The 22,472-nt window shown below is 39.3% G+C and overlaps 1 protein-coding gene across 6 annotated transcripts in view; it reads left to right on the top strand.

Annotated features, from left to right (window-relative positions):
- The window catches only part of NFYC (nuclear transcription factor Y subunit gamma), a 104,444-nt gene extending 82,253 nt beyond the window's left edge, over nucleotides 1-22,191 (top strand). For all 6 annotated transcript variants that reach the window (XM_073615422.1, XM_073615420.1, XM_073615418.1 and 3 more), the window contains 7 exons: nucleotides 5,083-5,196; nucleotides 7,374-7,469; nucleotides 15,135-15,305; nucleotides 18,646-18,804; nucleotides 19,436-19,543; nucleotides 21,351-21,410; nucleotides 21,490-22,191. In XM_073615422.1, coding sequence (XP_073471523.1) covers nucleotides 5,083-5,196; nucleotides 7,374-7,469; nucleotides 15,135-15,305; nucleotides 18,646-18,804; nucleotides 19,436-19,543; nucleotides 21,351-21,410; nucleotides 21,490-21,609 — 828 coding nt within the window. In that variant the 3' untranslated portion in view covers nucleotides 21,610-22,191. The remainder of the gene's footprint in view (nucleotides 1-5,082; nucleotides 5,197-7,373; nucleotides 7,470-15,134; nucleotides 15,306-18,645; nucleotides 18,805-19,435; nucleotides 19,544-21,350; nucleotides 21,411-21,489) is intronic.
- Nucleotides 22,192-22,472: the final 281 nt, after the last annotated feature.

Below are 22,472 nucleotides of genomic sequence, written 5' to 3'. Positions count from 1 at the left end.
TAAATATACTGATCCTATGCAAATTCAAAAAAACAAATCTATTTGCGAGTGCATTAAAAACCAAATTTTCATTCAATTGGTTGGACACATTAATAAAAGGACTAGTCGGTCCTAGGACTATACAAATGTAATACATTAAATACACAGTTAAGTAATACAAACACAATATATGTAAAACCTCTAAATTTTAAAATCAACCCCCCCCCCCCCCCCAATAAAAAAATGGGAGAAAAGATAAAATCTTCTCTTTGAATACCAATATACCACATATCTAAATATAAGAAAATTTGAATTAACCACTTCAGCCCTGGAAGAATTTGCCCCCTTCCTGACCAGGCGATACGGCACTGCGTTGCTTTTACTGACAATTGCGCGGTCATGCGACTCTGTACCCAAACAAAATGTATGTCCTTCTTTTTTTTTTTTTTTTCCCCCCTCTCACAAATAGAGCTTTCTTGGTATTTGATCACCTGTGCGAGTTTTATTTTTTGCGCAATTTAAAAAAACAAAACGACCATTTTGAAAAAAACACTTTTTGTTACTTCTTGCTATAATAAATATCCAAAAATAAATAATTTCTTTATCAGTTTAGGCCGATTATATATTCTTTTACTTATTTTTGGTAAAAAAAAATCACAATAATAGTATATTGATTGATTTGCCCAAAAGTTATAGCGTCTACAAAATAGGGGATTTATGGCTTTTTTTTTTTTCCTGCGACATTGCGGTGGACAGATCAGATACTTTTGACACTTGGGATCATTGACTTTTATATAGCGATCAGAGCTAAAAATAGCCATTGATTACTGTATAAATGTCACTGGCAGGCAAGGGGTTAACAGGGAGCGATCAAAGGGTTAAATGTGTTCCCTGTGTGTGTGTTCTAACTGGGGGGGGGGGAGATGGGACTGACTGGGGGAGTAGATCGATTGCTGTTCATAATTACTAGGAACAGATGATCACGCTGTACTCCCCCCTGACAGAACGGAGATCTGTCTATTTACATTGACAGATCTCCATTCTGTCTCTGTTAGGAGCAATCACAGGAGCCCGGCCAAAAATGCGGCTGCCGGACACGTGCATCGGCTCCTACGGCGGGCGCACGCCCCCTATACCCCTTAAAGTGGTCGCCGTTCACCTATGGCGATTCATGCAAAGGGAACCTACCTGCCACAGTATAACGACGGCGACTGGTCGGCATGTAGTTACTTGTGAAGTGCCAGGTATCACAAGGCAAGCAACTTAAATTAACTCTTAACTCTCATTACTAAGCAGAGAACTGTTATCGTTGTAAGTTATTATCCCATTCAGTGTTGAGTCCCAGCGGTCTATAGGTTTGTAAATAATCCACTGGGTTTTCACGACGGAATATATATATATATATATATATATTTTTAAGGTTACTCCCTCTTCAATGAGGGGTAAACTTTGCAATGCCTACAACTTGCAAAAGGGAAGGGTTGCTATTGTGGCACTAACAAAAATGCTTGTACACACTGGGGGAGAGTTGCTAAAACTGGTGCAAATAATCTGGTATAGCTGTGCATGGTAGCCAATCGGCCTCTAGGCTTTGTCAAAGCTAACTCAAGCTGTAGTTAGAAGCTGACTGGTTACTATGCACAGCTGCACCACGTTCTATGTGCTCCAGTTTTAGTTAATATCCTCCACTGTGTCCTATAAGTCTTCTTTTTTTTTTTTTTTTTTTTAATGTTTGTAAAATGTTCACACATCCTCATATTAGGTGCTTGTGTGGTTCTACCGACAAATTGGAACCCGCAAGTGTACCTCAAAAGATAAATGACACCCTTTGTTCCACATATGATGAATTCCTCAATTGGATAAGTATGTTTAGTAATCTGGAATGAAAAGGAAGTGGTTCTGATCGTTCTAGAATCCCTACATACTTTACAACGCCTGCAGGGGAAATAACCTTGTAGATTCCCAAACATTATGGTTTTGGTAAATACCTCAGTGGAGCTAGGAGTTATCAAATCTTTTGAGGTTCTGAGTTCTTCTTAAAATGACATTGGGTCCATCCGGCAAGGCTGGGCCTAAAACCCTATCTCCTTTTAAGACTTTCCAATGTTTTTGCAAAATTTTATTTGCCCATCTAAATTGGGATGAAAAAGTAATAAAATATGACCACTCAAATTGATTGGAAATATTCCTTGTTCTATCTTTGGGAACCAAAAGTTTATTTGTCTAAATTCGATATTCTCTACATTTCCAATTCCATAATCCGGCTATCATAGCCTTTGTCAAAAAATCGATCCCTCAAAGGTGGATGCTTGTACTGTATAATCCTCCCTACTATAGCAATTCCGCCTAAAGCGTTGGAGTTGACTCCTGGGTACAGCTTTTAGCTAATTCGGATGATGGCAACTTCCCACTGGTATAAAACCATTTCTGTCAGATTTAATTTAATGCCCCACCCATTATTCAGATATCTCATAAAATTGTGAAGGAGTCATCATGTCAAAACTTTAAATTGGGATGCGTATCCATGAAAATGATATTGTTTTCCCATAGGGCCATAAACAGATTGGCAAGACTGTGGCAAATTTCGCCCCCATCGCCACACCAGTCTGTTGCAAATAATAAACCCCCCTCAAAAAAAAAATAATTGTCTTCCAAGGCAAAACATAAAAGTTCCAAAATTAACAGTTTGAGAAGTCAACCTGTTGTCCTTATGCAGAATATATTCAGCCGCTTGATATCTCCTCTGATGACCTATAATAGTGTATAGCGATGAAATATCAGCTGTCACTAATAACACATCCACCTCCATAGTCAACTAAGAGATTTCTCTTATTTGCATAGTATCTTTTAGAAAGGCTGGAGTATTAACCAAGGGCTGTAAGAACACATCAACATATTTACCAATCCGCGAGGTGATGGAGTTAATCCCACTAACAATATGTCTCCCACGTGGGTTATTCAAACTCTTGTGCACATTCGGTAGGTAATAAATAATGGAAATCCTGGGTGTCACTGGTACCATGAACTCCTTTTTTTTTCCTTTATCAGCTGGGAATCGAACCCTACTGTGACCGTTCAATTTTAATTGTATTTTATTCACATTGGTGGTGTCTTTTTAAAGAATCATATAAGTGTCCCTATCTGACAGGAATTTTTCATCTCCTCTTGGTAATCTTGTCTTTCGGTAACACAATTCCCCCTCCCTTATCTGCAGGGCGAATAATTAAATCTTTATGATTACACAGGGATTTAATACCCTCATGAATCTTTCTGCTGTACCTTTTCTAAATTTGGCCTCATGTAATTCTTTAAGAACTAATTCTTTAAAAACTGAAATATTAGGTGATGGCTTTCCCAGAGGATTGAATAAAGAGGCGTTTATAAGACTCGTATTATCCTGATGATGCTCAATATTATAATTTTCCCTAGTGACCGGGTTGGAAAGGAAATGCCTTTTGATACTTGGGTGCAAATTTAAGACCTTTCCCTAACATGATTTTCTCTCTTTCAGTTAATTCAATTCCACTAAGGTTAAAAATTCCTACATTTTATTTACCGTTTCCTTTTCTTGGAATGCTTCCACTTCCCTCCTTTACATCCTCTTAGTTTTTCTTTCCATGGTCTCTGACTTTTGCCTAAAAAATTGTTAGATCTACTTAGTGGGGCAATCCCTTAAGCTCCACCTCCTGCTTGAGGGAAATTCCATACGTGGGGGGTCATACCAAGCATAGTTGTAATCACATTCCTCATCCCCATCTTCTTTTTCATATAAGGCAGGGATATGCAATTAGCGGACCTCCGGCTGTTGCAGAACTACAAGTCCCATGAGGCGTAGCAAGACTCTGACAGCCACAAGCATGACACCTAGAGGCGGAGGCATGATGGAACTTGTAGTTTTGCAACAGCTGGAGGTCCGCTAATTGCATATTCCTGATATAAAGGCTCATATCTATTCTGCATAGGAAAGTTGCATTGAGGGTACCAGGGCAGATCACCCTGTTCACCCCCCCCCCCCCCCCCCAATAATTTGTAGCGGGCTGAGGCATGAGGGAAACCCATCCTTCCCCCTAATTGATTTGAACCTAGGGGTCCTCAGAGTAGTATTACCTAGTCTTGGTCCATATGTATATTAGTTAGTATTCTCACCAATGGGATCACCCTGTCTGGTCTGTTGGAATCGCCAGTGGTAACAGTGCCTGTATCTATATCTCTAAAATTGCCTCGCCATTTAAAAACATTCTGGGATTTGTAGTCCTCCAAATCTCTATTGTATTTTTTTTTAACCTTTTGCTGGTCCTCTTCTTCTATAATTTCCCTCAATTCCTTCATATAAACTTGATACATTTCCTCCTTATTAAAGGGGATCAGTTTCTTCTGAATTTCACAAATTTCTACTTGTAGCTTTGCTACCTTGGTTTTCTTAGCTACCAAGAACTCAAGGAGCCCAAGACCAGCATCGTTGAAATACTGGAACCATTCCTTTAGTTTTTTTTTTTTTTTAATTTTTATCAGGATAGATGTTCCAACGTAAACTTCTTGGAATCATCTTATCCTTGATATACCTTTCTAAGAATACCACATCCCAAGATGTGTGCAATTCTACCACTAGTACATTTTTGAGCCTGATGAAAATGCCTCTCATTCCATTGAGGGTCAGTATTATTAGAAATTTCCTCAGGGATGATCCTTCTGTTTTTATGATATTCAAAAATATCCATTCTAGGACACCAGGGATCGCAGCAAGAAAATTGGTATTTGTGCAACAAAAATAAAATAAGTAAAAATTCCTGCGCTTATCCCTCTACCACTTAAAACAAATTAATGCAAATATATTCACAAATGAGCTGCAACCAAATAAGTCTGAACACAAGACTAAAAAAGTAATTATTAGTTACTGTAAAACCATCCTAACATGTCTTTGTCAGCCTGGTCGGCACTCATAAAAATTGCCAGTGAATATTCATTTTAAAATTAAATTTGTTTTTTGACTTAATGTGTAATGTATCAACAAAAATATTCTGAACAGTTTGGCTGTTTATTATTGCTGCATAGACCCACATATAATGGAATAGATTCTCAGAAATGTTCTTTGTTTAACTATAGATGATCAGTGCAGAAGCTCCAGTTCTTTTTGCCAAAGCTGCTCAGATTTTTATAACAGAGTTGACGCTGCGTGCCTGGATTCACACAGAAGATAACAAAAGGAGAACGTTGCAGGTAATGCACTAGTAAAACCGGTTTCTGGAGCATTCACGAAAAACAAAGCTCTTTTCTTGTGTATTTAATAAAGCAAAATGTTAACTAGCGCCTTTTTTTTTTTTCTATCCTCCTGGTGTAGTGCTGATAGATGTGGAATGCTATGAGCATGCTACATATCACAAAATTTCTCTTTTCAACTGGTTTGCAATAATGTTGGTCATTTTACCATCAGTCTTCTATAAACACAATGTGATGTGCAGAGACTGACATGTTATGAACTTGTGTAAGTGAATTGTCATTTTAATAGTGATTAGATGCTGCATTTTACAATAAAATAATTGGCAGGTATAGGGCAATGAGACATTACCACTTATCTTCCAGTGCAGTTTAAAATCACTGTTTACCAACTGCTATTTATAAACAGTCCCGGCTGCTATAGCAGCTGGGACTGTGTTTACATTTGCAGAGTGGTTGATGGCCTTTGAGGAGCCTTCCAATCACTTCCACAGCCCACTAAATTTATGGCCCTTTCCCCTGCCCTACTGCCCCCACCATGTATCCTGGGCTCCAGTGTCTCACATTTGTGTGCTGATCTCCTCTGGTGAATGAACAAAGAAGTGAGGTGTATTACATCACTTCCAGATTTGGCTGTCATTTCTCCAGCAGCTGGGGAAGAAACTAATGGAGTACAATGTGTGCTTCATTAGCTTAAGCGGAAGGCGGGGCAGAGATCAGGGGTTTAATAGACCTCTGAGAAACTGTTGTTTGGCTATTTAATTAGATACTATTGCACCCCTTTGTGATATCAATAAAGTTGTTTTTGTAAAAAAATAAAATGTATAGTCCCCAGGCCCCACGTACTTGCAGATAAGAACATAAATAAATTCAGCAGGTCTGCCTATGTAGGAAGATGAAGATTGTGCTGTACACCATTTCTAGTAGATTCATGTAGATACTTTTAAAGCAATGTCTTTAAACAATGTCGGGTACAAATGTTTGTTGCTATTTCTCATCCATGCATAATTTTTATGGCTTGACATGTCAAGTATCATCTTTTACTCATCGCAACCTCATCTTTTATATTTTAGCAGAAACTAGGTAATATGTTGTGTTTGTGCGTTAAATCAAATTTAGTGCATTTTTTACTTAATTTTTGTTATCCATGTAAGATGATATGTGACATAAACAGCTGCAACAAGTACCATTATATTCTCCAAGGTCTTTTCTGGAAAGAAACATTTTTACAGTTTGGAAGGTTAAAGTAGAACTATAGGCAAAATTAGAGTAATGGAGGAATAACACAGGTCAGATTTTTTTTTTTTTTTTGCCATCTTTGTCCCATTGTGGAGATTTCCCTTCTATCCCATAGCCAAACAGGAAGCGAGAGGAAATCCCTGCAAATTAAGGGAATTCGCTGGGGACCCCCAGGTCCCTAGAACTAGTGTTCCCCATTGAAAGATTTTTTCCTCTATTACTTTTCTGGGGACAACCCAAAATGAGGGATTTTATTTTACTTTCACTTGACAATAGTAAACAGGACAAATAGGGTGAATCTCCAACGGTGGGCACAGACAGTTTAAAACTGACAAGCATTCGAATACCTCTGCACTCTGAGTTTTGCCTTTAGTTATACTTTAACCTAAAAGTCTGAGTCGCAAAGTCTGAGTCGCACAGTTCTATTGCCGACAATAGGGAGCAACTTGTCATGTGATTTGGAACTGTCAAATCCTATGACAAGTCGCACCGGTGTGAAGGGGGGCTAAATGTGCAATTTAGTAAAAGTAACCTTTTATGGCTATAGATGCACTCTTAACCTCTTGTCTACCAGAGTCATTTTTTTGTCAGTTGTTTTTTTTTTTTTTTTTTTTACTGTCTGTGTCTCATTGGAGAGCCTCAGCCCAGTCTTCGGAGACAGAGCAGGCAATAAGAAGAAATCTTCCTACAGTGAATGAAAATCCCCTCTAGCAGGCATATGGCCAGAGGACAAACTACTAACATGACACTTTGAAGCGTATATGTTTAACTTTTTGCCATAGCTATTGCACAGCCTGTGCAGCCTATCTACACAAAATATAACACTGTAAAAACACACAAAAATAGTGTGTGGTTAGGTGTCATTTACTATAGTTTAACCCCTTAGCTGTCATTCATCATAAATCTATTATATAATGTGCATTGTCTTTTTTTTTTTTCAGAGGAATGATATAGCCATGGCAATCACTAAGTTTGACCAGTTTGATTTCCTCATTGACATTGTTCCTCGTGATGAGTTAAAGCCTCCAAAACGCCAGGTGAGCAACTTACAAGGTAGTAATGGGGAAGTTGCTTCATTGCAATATTTATAATTGTTACGTGAAGTTAGACTGCAGAATGTGCGCTTGTATCATCTGCCAAATGTAAGTTCAGAAGCAACTTTATTGGTGCACCCATTTGTTAATGCAAATAACCAAATGGCAAAACCTAGAGCATGCCTGTGGATTTGTTTTAAATTTTAATTACTCAATTTTAAGAATATTTAGCTATAGCCTTGCTACACGCTTACGTTTGAGAGGTTACTTGAAGGTACTGATGATTCTTATATGATGATGCTAAATAGTTATCTGGATGTTTAAACCTGTAACTCTCTCTCCCTTATTTTATACAGTTTTCTAATATTTCATTCTATTTCTTATATCTTCTGCTGCATTACTAAAATTTGCTGATTTATTAGTGAAAGTTCACTTTTTACATAAGTCAGTGTGTGCTTTGTTCTCTGGACCTTTTATAATGCATAACCAATGAAGCTGTTATCTGCTTGAATATCTGATTCCATATACAGTATTTTAGTTTGTACTCCTGAAAGTGTAGCTTTGTGTCTCTTGGTAAACCTATCTTCTGAAACCACATTATCAGCCAAAGAAGTGAGATTGTTTCTAGAAGTGCTACTTAACCATCCTGAGTAGAGCGTGTACAATGGTCCTCGTTAAGCCATGTGCTCAAGTGACTAGTCTGTGTTTCTGTGTACAGTGATATATACTGTGTGTGTTCATTCTTCCTTTTTTTTTTTCTTTTTCTTTTGTGGACATTGGTATTTGAAGAAAACCTAATCTGCAGGCAGTTTCAGCTGCTGTAAACATCCTTGACTGGAAGCTGTGAGACTGAAAGGAGCTTTCAGTCGGATGTTTACAGCTGTTGGCTGCTACACTCTTCTTTGACAATCTTCATTTTTAGATGGCATTCTGTTCACTTATTAGATAAATGTATTGTTGCCTGGCATTTAACAGTGAAATTTGTGGGAACCACACCTTAATTTCAACTAAATTTATGTGGCTTGTGACAGCATGTTAATGAGCTCTAGGCAGTTGTGGTGTTTTGTTTTTTGTTTTGTTTTTTGTTTTGTTTTTTTCATACAATGTGATGTGCTGTACAACAAGTTAATGCTAAATTGATGTATGCTACTGCAGGAACATTATAGTTCATTGACATATTTTCTTTCGGCCGAATAGCATAGCTTATGGCCAAACCATAAGCTTTTTTTTTTTTTGGTTTGTTTTGTTTTTTTTCTTAGTCTTACCATGGAGCTAAAATCTAAACCAGTACCTTGATATGCCAAAGTTTTGCATGGGACCCACAAGATCTGTTATTACCTCCTGAGACAAGAGGAATACTTGGCATCAGTAGGGATATGAGATGCTTATTCCCATTTACCTGCGTCATCAGCACGTCCTACACTTCGCAGTAGGAGAGAAACACTTTCAATTTGCCACACTGCTATTTGACCTATCTTCTACACCCAGAATATTGAGTTACTTGTACCCCTTCCTACCCTCTGTAGAACTCAGGGCATTCAGATAATGGGGTATCTAGACAACCTTCTTCTGAAGGAATCCGCTCCCCTTTAATGGTCTGCAAACATCCAAAGGACTATTCGGATGCTTCATGCTTTTATTTGGGTAATCAACTTTCATAAGTCTGCTTTCTGGCTTTCCCTTCACCTAGAAAATGTAAGCCTCTTCTGGACAAAGCTTGGACAAAGTTCTTCACTGCAGAAAACAAAATCCTTTCCAAGACCACATGCTTGGATCTGAGAATCTCACGAAGGGGAGCCTTTGTTCCTAAGAGTTCTGGGTGTCATGGTAGCCTTATTTGAGATCGTCCCCTTCTCTCAATTCCATTCAAGATCTCTTCCAACGTCGCATATGTCCTCGAACAAATGCTCTAATTCATGACCACTCTATATACCTCTTCAGCCAAGCAAGGACCTCCCTAGCTTGATAGGTTCCAATCCAACCTTGACAATAGGGAAGTAGTTTCTACCACAACCATGGTGGGTGATAACAGCTGCTAGCCTCATAGTCCTCTCTTGGGCAGGGAAACACTGTCCGGCCCTCTCTCTGCCGTTCACATCCCAGCTGTTGCTGCCTGATCTGAGGTGAATTGGTACGTTAGGGAATTTGGGGGGGGGTTGGCAAAGAGATGTCCCAATAAGGCAATAGGGAGGATCACCCACAGTATACCAAATATATTGTGTGTGTGTGTATGTATGTATGTATGTATATATAATATATATATATAATATATATATATATTATAATGTGTGTGTGGCTTTGTTAATATTTCAATAGTACGATAAACCACTGAATGTAGAGCAGTGACATTGATGTTGAAATATTTCCCAACATACCTGTAGCAAAAAAACACACATACAATATGGTGCCAGAACTATGGGCCCCACACAAACAAACGCATACCCAATCACAGCGGAAATAAATGATGCTATCAGTATTGTTAGACCCAGGGATATCATATTCAATAATTGGATAGTATCAAAACTAGATTTACCAGTTTATTACTTGCTGAATGTCCATTTGTGACTGATATTGAAACTGGTGTCCATAAGTTGGTAAAAATGCTGGTGAGATGATAATAATATCACTGAGCACAGTAGTGATGGACTAATCAAGTACTGTCATTCATAGAGAAGCATCCCGAATTTATATATAAGCTGATCACGTTGAAATTAATGAATTGCCTATTCAGTACTTGATTAGTCCATCACTACTGTGCTCAGTGATATTATCATTATTACTTATCTTGCCAAGATTTCTACCAACTTATGGACACCAGTTTCAATATCGTTCCCAAATGGACATTCAGCAACTAATAAACTGGCAAATCTAGTTTTGATACCTTCCAATTTTTGAATATGATATCCCTGGGTCTAACTCAGTACTGATAGCAGCATCATTTATTTCCACTGTAATTGGTTATGCATGTGTATGTGTATGCATGGGGTTCATAGTTCTGGTGCCATATTGTGACAACGTTGTCAATATTGTATGTGTGTTTTCTACTATAGGGTATGTTGGGAAATAATTCCACATCAATGTCACTGTTCTACATTCAGTGGTTCTTTAACGTACTATTGAAATATTAAAAAAGATAATATATAACACCTTGACTGATCCTCCTTATTGCTTTCTTGGGGCATCTTTTTTGCCCCCCCCCCCCCCCCCCAATTCTCTACAGTGACCATTTTTAGCTTTTGGAGGTATCTCGTCTAACTAGACGAAACTGTAATTCCCCCCCCACCTATATTGGTTGAGTTCCCTCATCACTAAGTTAACTGGATTCATGTTTGCTTTTGTTTTCATGAATTGGTACGTTATCCCCACATCTTCAGTATGTCAACTGGGGAAGCTCCAGATGTTGACATCCTAGCTTCCAGGTTCAACAGCGAGTTACCCCTGTTTGTAGCCAGGACTAAAGATCCTCAAACACTGGCATCAAATACTCTGATTCCCTGCTTTTGTTTCCAATTCATATATGCCTTGACTTCTTCTCTAAAATAGAGCAAGAGGAATAAAACTGTGATTTCTCATTGCACAAAATTGGTACAGGAGAACTTGATACACCGACATGCTCAAACTTCTAGGAGACATTCCCTGGCCTCTTCCAAACAGACCAGACCTTCTGTTCCACACTGCTTCTCAGTCACTGGTTTTAAAGGCATTGCTAAAACACTTCCAGAAAAATTACTATACTACCTGAAAATCCTTCTTTGGTGTGAGCACAGGCACTTCAATCCCAGAGATCTTTGTGCGTCATATTCTGGCCTTCCCACAGTCTGGACCAGTACCTGGCCTTAAAGCAGAGTTCCAGCGGTTTTTTTAGTTTATTAAAAGTCAGCAGCTACAAAAAGTGTATCGGGGAAAATCTGTGTTGGCTGTGTCCTTTGGACTGTATATCTGTCCCTTGGACACAGCCAATCTCAGATCATGCTAAATGGCCAATCACAGCGGCTATTTAGCACTCGATCGACGTGTCCAATGAGGGATGATGTCAAGTGTAAACATATGAGATCATCTCTCATTGCCGACTCTCCCTCCTCACACAGAGCGAACTGTGCTGCAGATCTGTGAGTGAACACAGTGCCCACAGTACATATCAGTGCCACGTGTCATTGTCCTGGTGCTCCAGGGCCTTCAGAAGTGTAATAGGTAGTCAACACGTTGGATGTGTAATTTATGCTCCTAGAACACCTGATGGTGCTCCCTGCATGTTGGGCCTCTCTGTGGCTAGGCTGTGAAAAAGTCCCACACGTGGTATCATCCTACTCGGGAGGAGTAGCAGAATGTATTTTGGGATGTTGTTTGTGGTATACACATGCCATGTGAGAGAAATAACCTATGACAATTGTTTGGGAAAAAAAAATCTTCATTTTGCAAAGAATTGTGGGAAAAAATGACGACTTCAAAAACCTCACCATGCATCTTACTAAATACCTTGGAATGTCTACTTTCAAAAAAGGGGTCATTTGGGGGTTATTTGTACTTTCCTGGCTTGTTCGGGTCGCAAGAAATAAGATGTATGTACAGTACATCAGGTGTGATAAATTTTTTTATGATTTGCATCACAACTTGTAGACTCTAACTTTCACACAGACCAAATAATATCCACTAATTTGGGTTATTTTTACCAAAGATATGTAGCAGTAAAATTGTGGCCAAATTTAAGAAGAAAAATTAATAATTTGCAAATTTTTATCACAGAAACAATGAAAAATGCTTTTTTTTTTCAAAATTTTCGGTCTTTTTTCATAGCGCAAAAAATAAAACCCAGCAGTGATCATATACCACCAAAAGAAAGCTCTATTTGTATGAAAAAAAGGACAAAAAAATCATTTGGGTACAGTATTACATGACTGAGTTATTGTCATTCAAAGTGTGAGAGCACTGAAAGCTGAAAAGTGGTTAATGGCTAACAACATGTTAGACATATCTCGGAACTAGCAGCTGTCTTGTAAGGAGCCATTTTTTTGATCCTTGACAAAGTAGTTTTGCACCCTAGTCCTTCCCGCTTTGTGCCCTGCTCATAAACACCCCAAAGGAGATTGTTCTGCCCATTATCCGAGTGATCAGTTTATTCAAAACCGCAGCTTATATCAGAAAGATGGACTCTTTGTCCTGGCCTTGCTACATCCTGCTTTGAAATGCAGTATTGTCAGATGGATGAGCCCATCTTGCAAAGGTGGCAGCTTTGCAAGGCTGCCACCTGGTCTTCAGTTCATACCTTCTCCAAGTTCTACTTCTACCAGGTGATTGTCCAAGATTCTGCTGTAGCAGCAGTCTAAATTGGGTCTGTTTACTCTTGTTGTTGTTGTTGGGCTTGTTGGCACAGTTCTGTTTGTCAGGTTGTTGCCTATCCTTATTCATTGCTTGGGGATGATGCCTGTGAATTCCATATCTTGAAGTATTGTACAGGATACAGTCCTCCTCTTGCCTCTTATAGAAAAAACCAAGGTCGTGGGGTAGAGGGTCATTATGGTACCCTTAGGGGTAGAAGTGTCCAGTCACCTGAAGGTAGCAACCTTTTAACCCAGGGTCTAACATTTATGTTCTCATGGGTCTGAGGAACCACCTTCAAAAGTCCACGATTATAGTGTATGTAAACATCCTACACTCTCAGCTGTGAATATATGGTGGCTGGGAGAAGGGTGTTTACGCCCACTGTCATGGAATAACCCACTAGGTTTTTTGAAATTTTCAAATCTGTTACCTTTTAAAATTCTGTTGTGTCTAGAGCCTTGAGGTTGCAGTCCCGATGGTTAGGAGCCTGTGTTGCAGGTGTTTTTTATTTATGAATTTAAATCTGCAGAAGCGTTAGACTCCGTTCACACTATGGTGTTCCGAATCGCTGCAATTTCAAATCCTGGGACGCCCTTGCATTCCCTGTATTCAATGGTGCGATATTGTGACCCAACTAATTGCAGTAAAATCGCACATCACCTGTCACCCAAAACTTCTTTTGGGCGACAGGCGTCCCGCGATTCTGTTTGCACAATTTTACCGCGATTCGTTGGGCGGCAATAGCAGCAAAATTGCACCGCAAATTCAGTGCCATTGAAAATAACGGGGTATCCCGCGATTTGCTGCGGTTCGGAATCATGGGCAGAATTGCGAAATCCCGAACGCCATAGTGTGAACAGAGCCTTGGTGAAAACTATGATCATCTTGACTTCTCAAAATGAACAAAATGTCCTTTAATACAGTGGTATGTTTTTATATGGGTTTAAGGCTCCATTGACACTTGTTCGATATTTGTCATGTTACTTTAGACATCAGTTGCATGACAAGTTCTTTTCCGTGGCTCTCGTTCAAATTGGTGCGACTTTGAAAAGGTGTCTGCACTATAGAACAATTTAACGTACATATTTGTAAATGTTTGTTGACTCGGCATGTCAGAGATCATTCTGCATTATCCCCCTCCCCCAAAGTAAAATTGCTATTTCCTTTGCTGGGAATAGAGTATCTTTTGCAAATAAACCTGAGCTAATGCCTTCTCTCCTTTTTAATTTAAAACTAACAGTACTTTGTACAATGTTAAGCTTGCTTGCTGTTGCTGAAGCATATCTTTTTTTCATGCAGTCTTCATGATAAATTAAGTTGTGTCTAAAAGCATTTAACAAATATCTCTTGATTAGTTAATCCTCCAGCACTGTTACTTTGTGTCTGGGGGAAAGCAGTAAATTTGGTATAAAAGCATTACTTCAGTGTCTATATATACATTTCCACGTAAGTGTGAATATTTACAGTATGGTGGCAGAACAGTACAGATGGGATGACCAGCACATGAAGAGTGTATTAAGAATTCAGAAAGATGTCTGTCCAGGGAGGTGGGTATTCCAGTGTCTCAGGGTGATGTGCCAGTCTCCACCCAATACAAAATGATACGATGGGTTGTATTGTGTTAAATGAAGTAGGACATATGCTGCCCTGGTATTGTGATTTTAAAATACACTGTCATTAAAGTGTTACTAAATCCACAACAGTAAAATCAGTCTGTATATGCAGTAAAGCATGCTTGTTATACTCAAGGTGGAACCTAAGGGGTTAATCCTCGGCATTGTGTAAAAAGGCTGTTTGATCCTGTCTCTGATCATCCCCTTCCACTGTCTCCAAAAAATAACCTGATATTTACAGAGCCAGAGGGGACAGGCTGCAAATTCTCAGTTTGGTGTGTATTGCTAGAGCGTTTTTTTTTTTTTTTTTCCTTGGGAGAGTGCATGTGATCAGCAAAGGCCCATTAGCACTGTCCAGAGGGTCAGGGGTCCTGCATTCTCATAGGACAATCATGGGAGAATGAAAACTCCTACAAGCTTTAACTAGCCACTCATAGAAGTCACAAGACTGCTATATACTGCTAATGAGAAAAGGTATTTGCAGTTTTTATATTTACTAAAATAATTGCATTTCCATGTTCTGTGTATCTTGGGAGACCAGATATATGCAGGGTCCTGGGTTTAGTAACACTTTAAGTGGACACATAGATAAATGTTATATAACATTCAGAAATGTCAAAAATACCACTGCTGGTTTTTCAGTCTCTCCCTTTTTTTTTTTTTTTTTTTTTTCTTAAATGCTGATGCTAAATTGCTGCCTTTCATTTACCAATTTCCCCATTGCATTGTCATGTAGGAAGAAGTCCGGCAGGCAGTCACACCAGCAGAACCCGTCCAGTACTACTTTACCTTGGCCCAGCAACCAGCAGCTGTGCAGGTACAAGGACAAACTGGTCAACAAAATTCATCCTCTACAACTACCCTGCAGCCTGGACAGATTATAATTGCTCAGCCTCAACAAGGACAGGTCAGCCAACGATAAACACAAATGGCTCCTAAAGCAGCTATTCTAACCTTGGCTTGCAAGACCATATTCTTCAGTTTCTAATTGTGCTATTTGCTCATTCTGTTTGCTCTTGCTTGTTCACTTGAGAATGAACTCCAAACTTTCTGCAAGCTGTGTATTTAACTATCAGATTGATTAAGCAGAAAGCAGCTGCTTAAAATGTGGTTAAAATGTGTATTTAGTGGACTAGAAACATTCTGACTCTATTTTTTGTTTTTCAACTTTTTGTCTGTGTACGAAATAGATGTGAGCGAAAATGCTCAAAGACCAATGCTAAGCAGACTGTAGGAAAAAAAATCAGTTTGTGTGTTTCCTTTCCTTTACCGGTCAGAATCTTGTAACTTCTTGAGGAGCGGAACCCCCATGAATGGCCTCCCTCAATCCTGATTGATCCTGGGCTTTTCCAGAGCTCATGGACCTGGAGAATGTAGAGTAATGTAAATATAAATATGTAGGTCTATGGTTGCAGGTATACTACTACCCCTGGTCTGGTTTCTTGGTAATCTTATGTTTGCCACTTTAGTAGAAATTTACTTTTTACAGCATGTCCCACATAACTGATTAGAGCTGCAACTAACGATTATTTTCATAATCGATTAGTTGGCCGATTATTGTTTCGATTAATTGGTTAATAACCTTTAAAAAAAAAAAAGTGTGATGTATAATTTAGTTAATATGTAAAGTTTTTTTTTTTTTTAAAAGGTAATTTATTCTTAAATATCTCTCTATGCAGTGGTAAATATAAATAACCAACTATATGGTTAGGGGGCAAAATATCTAATCCACTCTGAGAATAACAGACAGAAGAGATATAATGTCTATACTATTAGAGGAGATATATACTGTATATACTATTAGAGGAGATATATACTGTATATACTATTAGAAGAGATATATACTATTAGAAGAGATATACTGTATAAACTATTAGAGGAGAGATATACTGTATATACTATTAGAGGGTGAATCTGGTAAATATCAGACTCAGAGATCAATTTTTTTTTATTAAAAACAAACAATGTCTTCCTTCAAAAAAAAATGTCATTTTAAGAACGTTTGTTCGTTTTTCTAATCGTTAATGGGGTCAAATCAACGTTCATTTTCAACCACAGTGACAGGAAAATTTGTAAATAATCGAAAACTTCTTGGTCATAGGAATTTTCAGACAGTGTATGTGGTTTTCAATCAGAAATTACTTTCATTTTAAAAACAGAATGATAAAAACAAGTGAACATTTCAAACAACATTCTTTCATTCAGCGAATGTACAATGATTTTTCGTCTGAATATTCTCGTCTGAAAATTGATCCGTGTGGCCAGCATAAGGCTCGGTACACACCTATGCAGTTTGCTTTTGATCTGTTTTTGCTGTGCGTTTTGATTTTTGCGCACACGATTTTACTGCGATTTGTGTTTTTGCATTTTTTTGTTGGGCAGATTAAAGAACACAAATTGCTGCAAAAACGCATTACATGATTCTCTGCAGCTTCTCTATTGAGGTATATTGTCCCATAGGAAACCATGTAAATGAACTGTAGTGCGTTTCTGCAAAAAACGCATAGATGTGAACCAGGTCTAAGACGTTTAGTAACATAATGGGGTTAAAAAGCTAAAATTAGCCCTTTATAGTACAAAAAAAGCAAATAATCACTACTGTAAGGGGTTCATTTTTTACTGTAAAACTGTGAAAGTAATATTTACAGTAGTGATTATTTGCTCTTTTTGTACTATAAAGGGCTCATTTTATTTATTTTTTAACCCCATTATGTTACTGGCTGATCAATTATGAAAATAGTAATTGATTAATTTCATAATCGATTCGTTGTCGATTAATCGATTAGTAGTTTCGGCCCTATAACTGATGTGGCAGTAATAAGGGACAATATGACTGGTGTGGTAGTGATCAGGAACACCGACTGGTGACAGCATGTGTGTTTGTTTTTTTTTTTTTGTTTTTTATACATACTGCCACCACAGCAGTACAGTGTCAACACAGTGACACTGTACTGCTCAGGGGAGGTAATCAGGATTTTTTTTTTTTTTAACTGATTGCTTATACAGTGACCATTACTGTAATAAATAATCATTATTGCACTGTATCGGGATAACTGGGATTGGCCACAGCTATCACATGGTACAGGTCTGCTGTGATTGACCATGCGATCACTGTGACTGATCAGAGTTCACACTAGTAAGCAAATGGCTATGAATGACAACCATTGTTTATAACTGACATGATGCGTTCACATGCTACCAGGGCTGTGCACAGCGGTCCGGTACAACAATCTTTGTTCCACCATGTCCGATAGGCACAGCAGTGACAGATCATGCCGGTGTGCGGCCCATAGGGCGCGGGCAAGCAGGAAGACGTGATGAAGTGAAGACCTGCCCATGCTGTATTATTATGGGCTGGGTTGGACAGCATACCACACTGCAGTGCGGGCAAATTATCTATTGGTAGGTGGTGGCTCCACTGTCTCATAGAGCAGGATTCTTCAAACTGCAGGGTGCTGCAAGTTTTTATTCATCCTCTCCCAGTGAATGAGGTGGACTCAATTAGGGTCCCAAATGGAAGGGGGCACTCTGAGCAGCTCACTTTTTTATTTGGGATTTTCATTGCTTTCTTTTATGGAAGCTTTTTTCTGTTAATCAGTTGCTGAGTACAAAAAACCCCCAAGTAAAACTTATTTAAGATTGTTTTGTTCATTTATAAAACTTTTTTTTTTGGCCCATGAATATTTGTAAAATACAGCGGTACCTTGGATTATGAGCATAATTCGTTCCAGAAGAATACTTGTAATCCAAAGCACCCATATATCAAAGCGAGTTTCCCTATAGTAAATTATGGAAACGAATGCGTTCCACAGCCACTCCTATTGTATGCAGTACCGCATGTGCTGGAGACACTCGGAAGCACTCAGAGATGCTCGGAGACACCCGGGAACCGAGTGTCTCCGAGTGTCTCCAGCGCCCCCACACCTCTCTTCAAATGTGGTACTGCACACCCCATTGGCTCGAATCCTGCTGCGAGACGACGCTTGCAAACGGAGTAAGGATTTTAAAAAAATAATAGCTCCTATTATGAAACGCTCGTAAACCGCGTTACTCGCAATCTGAGGTATTATTGTATCTGATGTGAATAATTTTCAACGCCTAGGTGTCTGCATGTTTCTCTTCATGTCAGTTTTTTTCCCATGCTAATTTCACTTTAAGATGTATTGAACTGCACTGTGTCTCTATTTGAACGATTTAAATTGTCAAGTTGAAGTCACTGATTTTCAAATTTTGTATTTCTTGTGCAGAGTACGCCAGTAACAATGCAAGTTGGAGAAGGACAGCAGGTCCAGATTCTCCAGGCCCAACCACAAGGGCAGTCACAGCAGGGACAGAGTGCAACAGGACAGACTATGCAGGTTATGCAGCAAATAATCACCAACACAGGAGAGATCCAGCAGATTCCAGTACGTACCATGTTCGGCAGCTGCCTAGAGCCAGATTAAAGATACCCATAGACCTGGAAGATTAATAGGAGTACATGACCTCCACACATTTTGCCTGAAGCATAGAATTTGCATAAACATTCATGTTTAATTCCAGTTTCAATTATGTATGTTTATGTATCTGCATAAAGCCTGGTACTAATGTGCCGACAATTGACCGGTTCAGCAGAAACTGACCAACTTTCTGTGTGTGTGTGTACACAGCTCTGTGTTCAAAAGAAGCCGGTCGAACAAACATTCTGGAAAACCAGCATTCAGTCAGTGCTTGCAACCAATGGCTGTGATTGCTGATCAGTGTATTCTGGTGGGGGGAAAAACATAATTCCACCTAATACTTAAAACTGTGTTGTGCAGTATGACACAAAAGATCCTTGTGTGTAAGGTTAGCCATAGCCATGGGGCTGAACAAGAGCAAGCTATATCTTGCCACAGCCGCTGCTTTCAGAATACCAAAACACTGACTGCATCTGATTTGGCTGCAGTGACTGTTCAGCCTAGGTTTTTCCACCTGGCTGCTTTGATTTTCATTTCCAAGTTTGTTGAACTAGGTGGTGTTAACTGGGTCAACTAACACATGTGTTTTTGTTTCTAGGTCCAGCTTAACACAGGACAGCTGCAGTACATACGTCTTGCACAACCTGTATCTGGGACACAGGTGGTGCAGGGGCAGCTCCAGACCTTAGCAGCCAATGCTCAGCAGGTAAAGTATTTCATGTGTTCACTATAGTAATTTTTTTAATCTTCACACGCAGTGAGTCCTGGTGGTGTTGATAGCTAAATTAAATTGCATCATTGCTAATTATATCGCCAAATTAATTCTTTCTATGTCACTTCAGGGGCAAACACTGATTCTGTCAGAATATATCCCAAAATCACTTTGGCTGTCCTAGACCTAAATAGCCAAAGCATTAGACATATTTTGAACCTAAGCTCATTGTCGGGGATTTTCTAACACTGGAGCATAAAGAATCTGGAGCAGCTGTGCATAGTAACCAATCGGCTAAAATTATATTGAAGCAGTTGTATACCGCTGGACGTTTTTTTTTTTTTTTCTCTTGCAAGGTAAAGTCATAATGTGCTAGTATGCATCGCATCTGTGCAGCGATCTTGCACAGAGCAGTTCCTTACCTCTTCTTTGGCAGTACCCTGTTGACTCTGTCTTCCCCCCTCTTCCTCCGGGTGCCCCCTTAGCAAACCATGTGCTATTGGGGCACCCATGCAGGTACACGCCAAGCTGGGCTGTGTGCATCCATACACACAGCACTGGTAAGCCATGCCCCTGTCTCTTCTTGCAGGAGTTGAATGACAGCAACGGCAGCCTATGGCTACCATTGCTTTACGTGTCCTCTGTGAAACCAGGAAGAGAGGAGATCTGTGCTGCAGCTAGTTGCCTCCAGGACTAAAGTGGTTTGATTCATCAGATGTGTTAATGCTGAGGCCATAAACTACAAAAGAAAAGCTGCTGTATGGGTCTGAAGCCCATAGACATTTGACAATTTTTCTGATTATACATTAGTGGGTGATTATTGGTTTGATCATGCAGATGGTGTTTGTGTATAAAATACGATAGACAATTAGTCTATATCCTTCCTAGAGGATTACGGCAAGCATGGTCGGAAGCTTTCTTAGCCTGGGTCCACACTCATGCGGTGCGGGACACCACATGTAATTCACACGAATTACGTGCAGTGTCTTTGGGATGCGATTTAAGCCATGGATTTGTATGGCTCAAATTGCACCACACTTTTTTTGTCCACACCAGAATCGGATTTCATTCATCACCCATGCGATCCAATTCTGCAAATAGCACTGCATTTTGCAAACCATTTGCGGGTTGTCGTTAACGTAACATACACTCTGCAATCGGTGGTCGAATTTGCGATTTTGATGCAGTGCGGAATCCACAGTGAATTCACACCACATCTAGTGTGAACCGAGGCTTAATCACAGAAAAATTGTGTCTTAGAATATCTGTGGCTGGTTTACCATTTGCATGCGCAAAAGAATAGGAGGTTCATCAGGTGCACAACACTAACACACCAGCTAAGCTGAGAAGAGGGGAAGGGGATGAGCACACTGATGTAAAGGAGGGTGGGGTGGGGGGTGTACTGTTAAGGAGGGCTGCTATGTAAAGAGTGGAGCGCTATGTGATGGGGGGGGGGGGGGGGGATGATATGTGATGGCGGTGCTATAATATAAAGGGGGCGGGTTGTGATTTAAGGAGGGGGGCTGTGATGTGACTATGGAGGGGGTGAGATTTGGACCTCTACTGGAAGAGAATGTTACTGTCTCTGCAAACTTTAATTCAGTACCCCTGCTTTAAGCTTACCTGCCTGTCACATTTTCTGTGAACTATAAACAGACTATAGCATCCAAATACTTAACGATTCCTCTGCCTCCCAGTCCCATAGCCACTGTATTGAACAGGAAGTGGTAACAGTGAAGATGAAATGTAAAATCCCGACTGATGATTTTTTTTTTTTAATTTATATTTTTTCCTCCCTCAGATTGCACAAGCAGATGTCCAGCAAGGCCAACAGCAGTTCAGTCAGTTCACTGATGGACAGGTTAGATGATTTGCTATAGAAAATTACAGTGTAAACCTTTTTCATACGTTTTGTTATAAAATGTCTGTTCTCTTTCCAGCAACTATACCAGATCCAGCAAGTTACCATGCCAGCCGGACAGGACCTCACACAGCCCTTGTTCATCCAGTCAAGTGGTCAAACATCCGATGGATCAGCCACACAGGTCACCGGAGACTGATAAAATATCCTGGAAAGGAATGGGCAGTGGGACGCACAGGAGCACACAAACACCTACACATAAACTTGTACATATTTGTGTTTCTCTCACCAGAGAGACACAATGCACTAATGGGGCTAGAGTTCTCCAGTCATACTGAAACAGTATGTTTATGGAAACTTTTATCTGGTGCATTGTCCAGATGTTTTGTTTTTGAAACGTATACACTAGTGTGCCCAGCAGAGAAGTGGTTTGTATGTAAGCGCTATGTCGAAATCTCCATCTGCTGGTGAATGGTTGTAGGATTATCAACTGGCAACAGACTATCAAATGGCGAATTTCTCTTTCTCTGGAATGTTTTTAGTAAAATGACTCTGGCCAAACACTTGTGCAATGATTCAGTGGGATCAAGGCATCCTTTCTGCAAGGGCTAAAGTGTTCACCTTACCAAATAGGTGAGTGTCAGGACATGTCCTACATTTCATCTGTACCCAAAACTAGCTGTTTTATTTTTGTGTTCATTTTTGTTTACGTTCTAAATCCTGCCTGTCTTCTTTTGGCAAAAAAAAAAAAGGCCATTAACCCTTTTGACTGTCAAAAACACAAGCACCCTTGTTCCAGTCCTCTGTAATCCATATTAATAAACACAGAGGATTAAAGATTTTTTTTTTTTTTTTTTTTTTTTAAGTATTGTGCTTGTCTGCATTGAATGCATGTAAAAAATCTCTGCACAGACAGCAATAAAGTTTCTTTTTAGATACAATTTCTGTTATGTATTTATTGCCAATTATTGCATAATTTTCATTATTAATAAAGACTACGTCTTCTAAGGATGTTTATTTATCTAAGAATAAAATAATTTTTGCCATGTTAAACCTGTGCTG

This window comes from Aquarana catesbeiana, linkage group LG02, assembly GCF_042186555.1.
Source record: "Aquarana catesbeiana isolate 2022-GZ linkage group LG02, ASM4218655v1, whole genome shotgun sequence".
Classification (NCBI taxonomy): domain Eukaryota; kingdom Metazoa; phylum Chordata; class Amphibia; order Anura; family Ranidae; genus Aquarana; species Aquarana catesbeiana.
The sequence above is the reverse complement of the archived record's forward strand: the minus strand, read 5'-3'. Positions and strand labels throughout refer to the sequence as shown.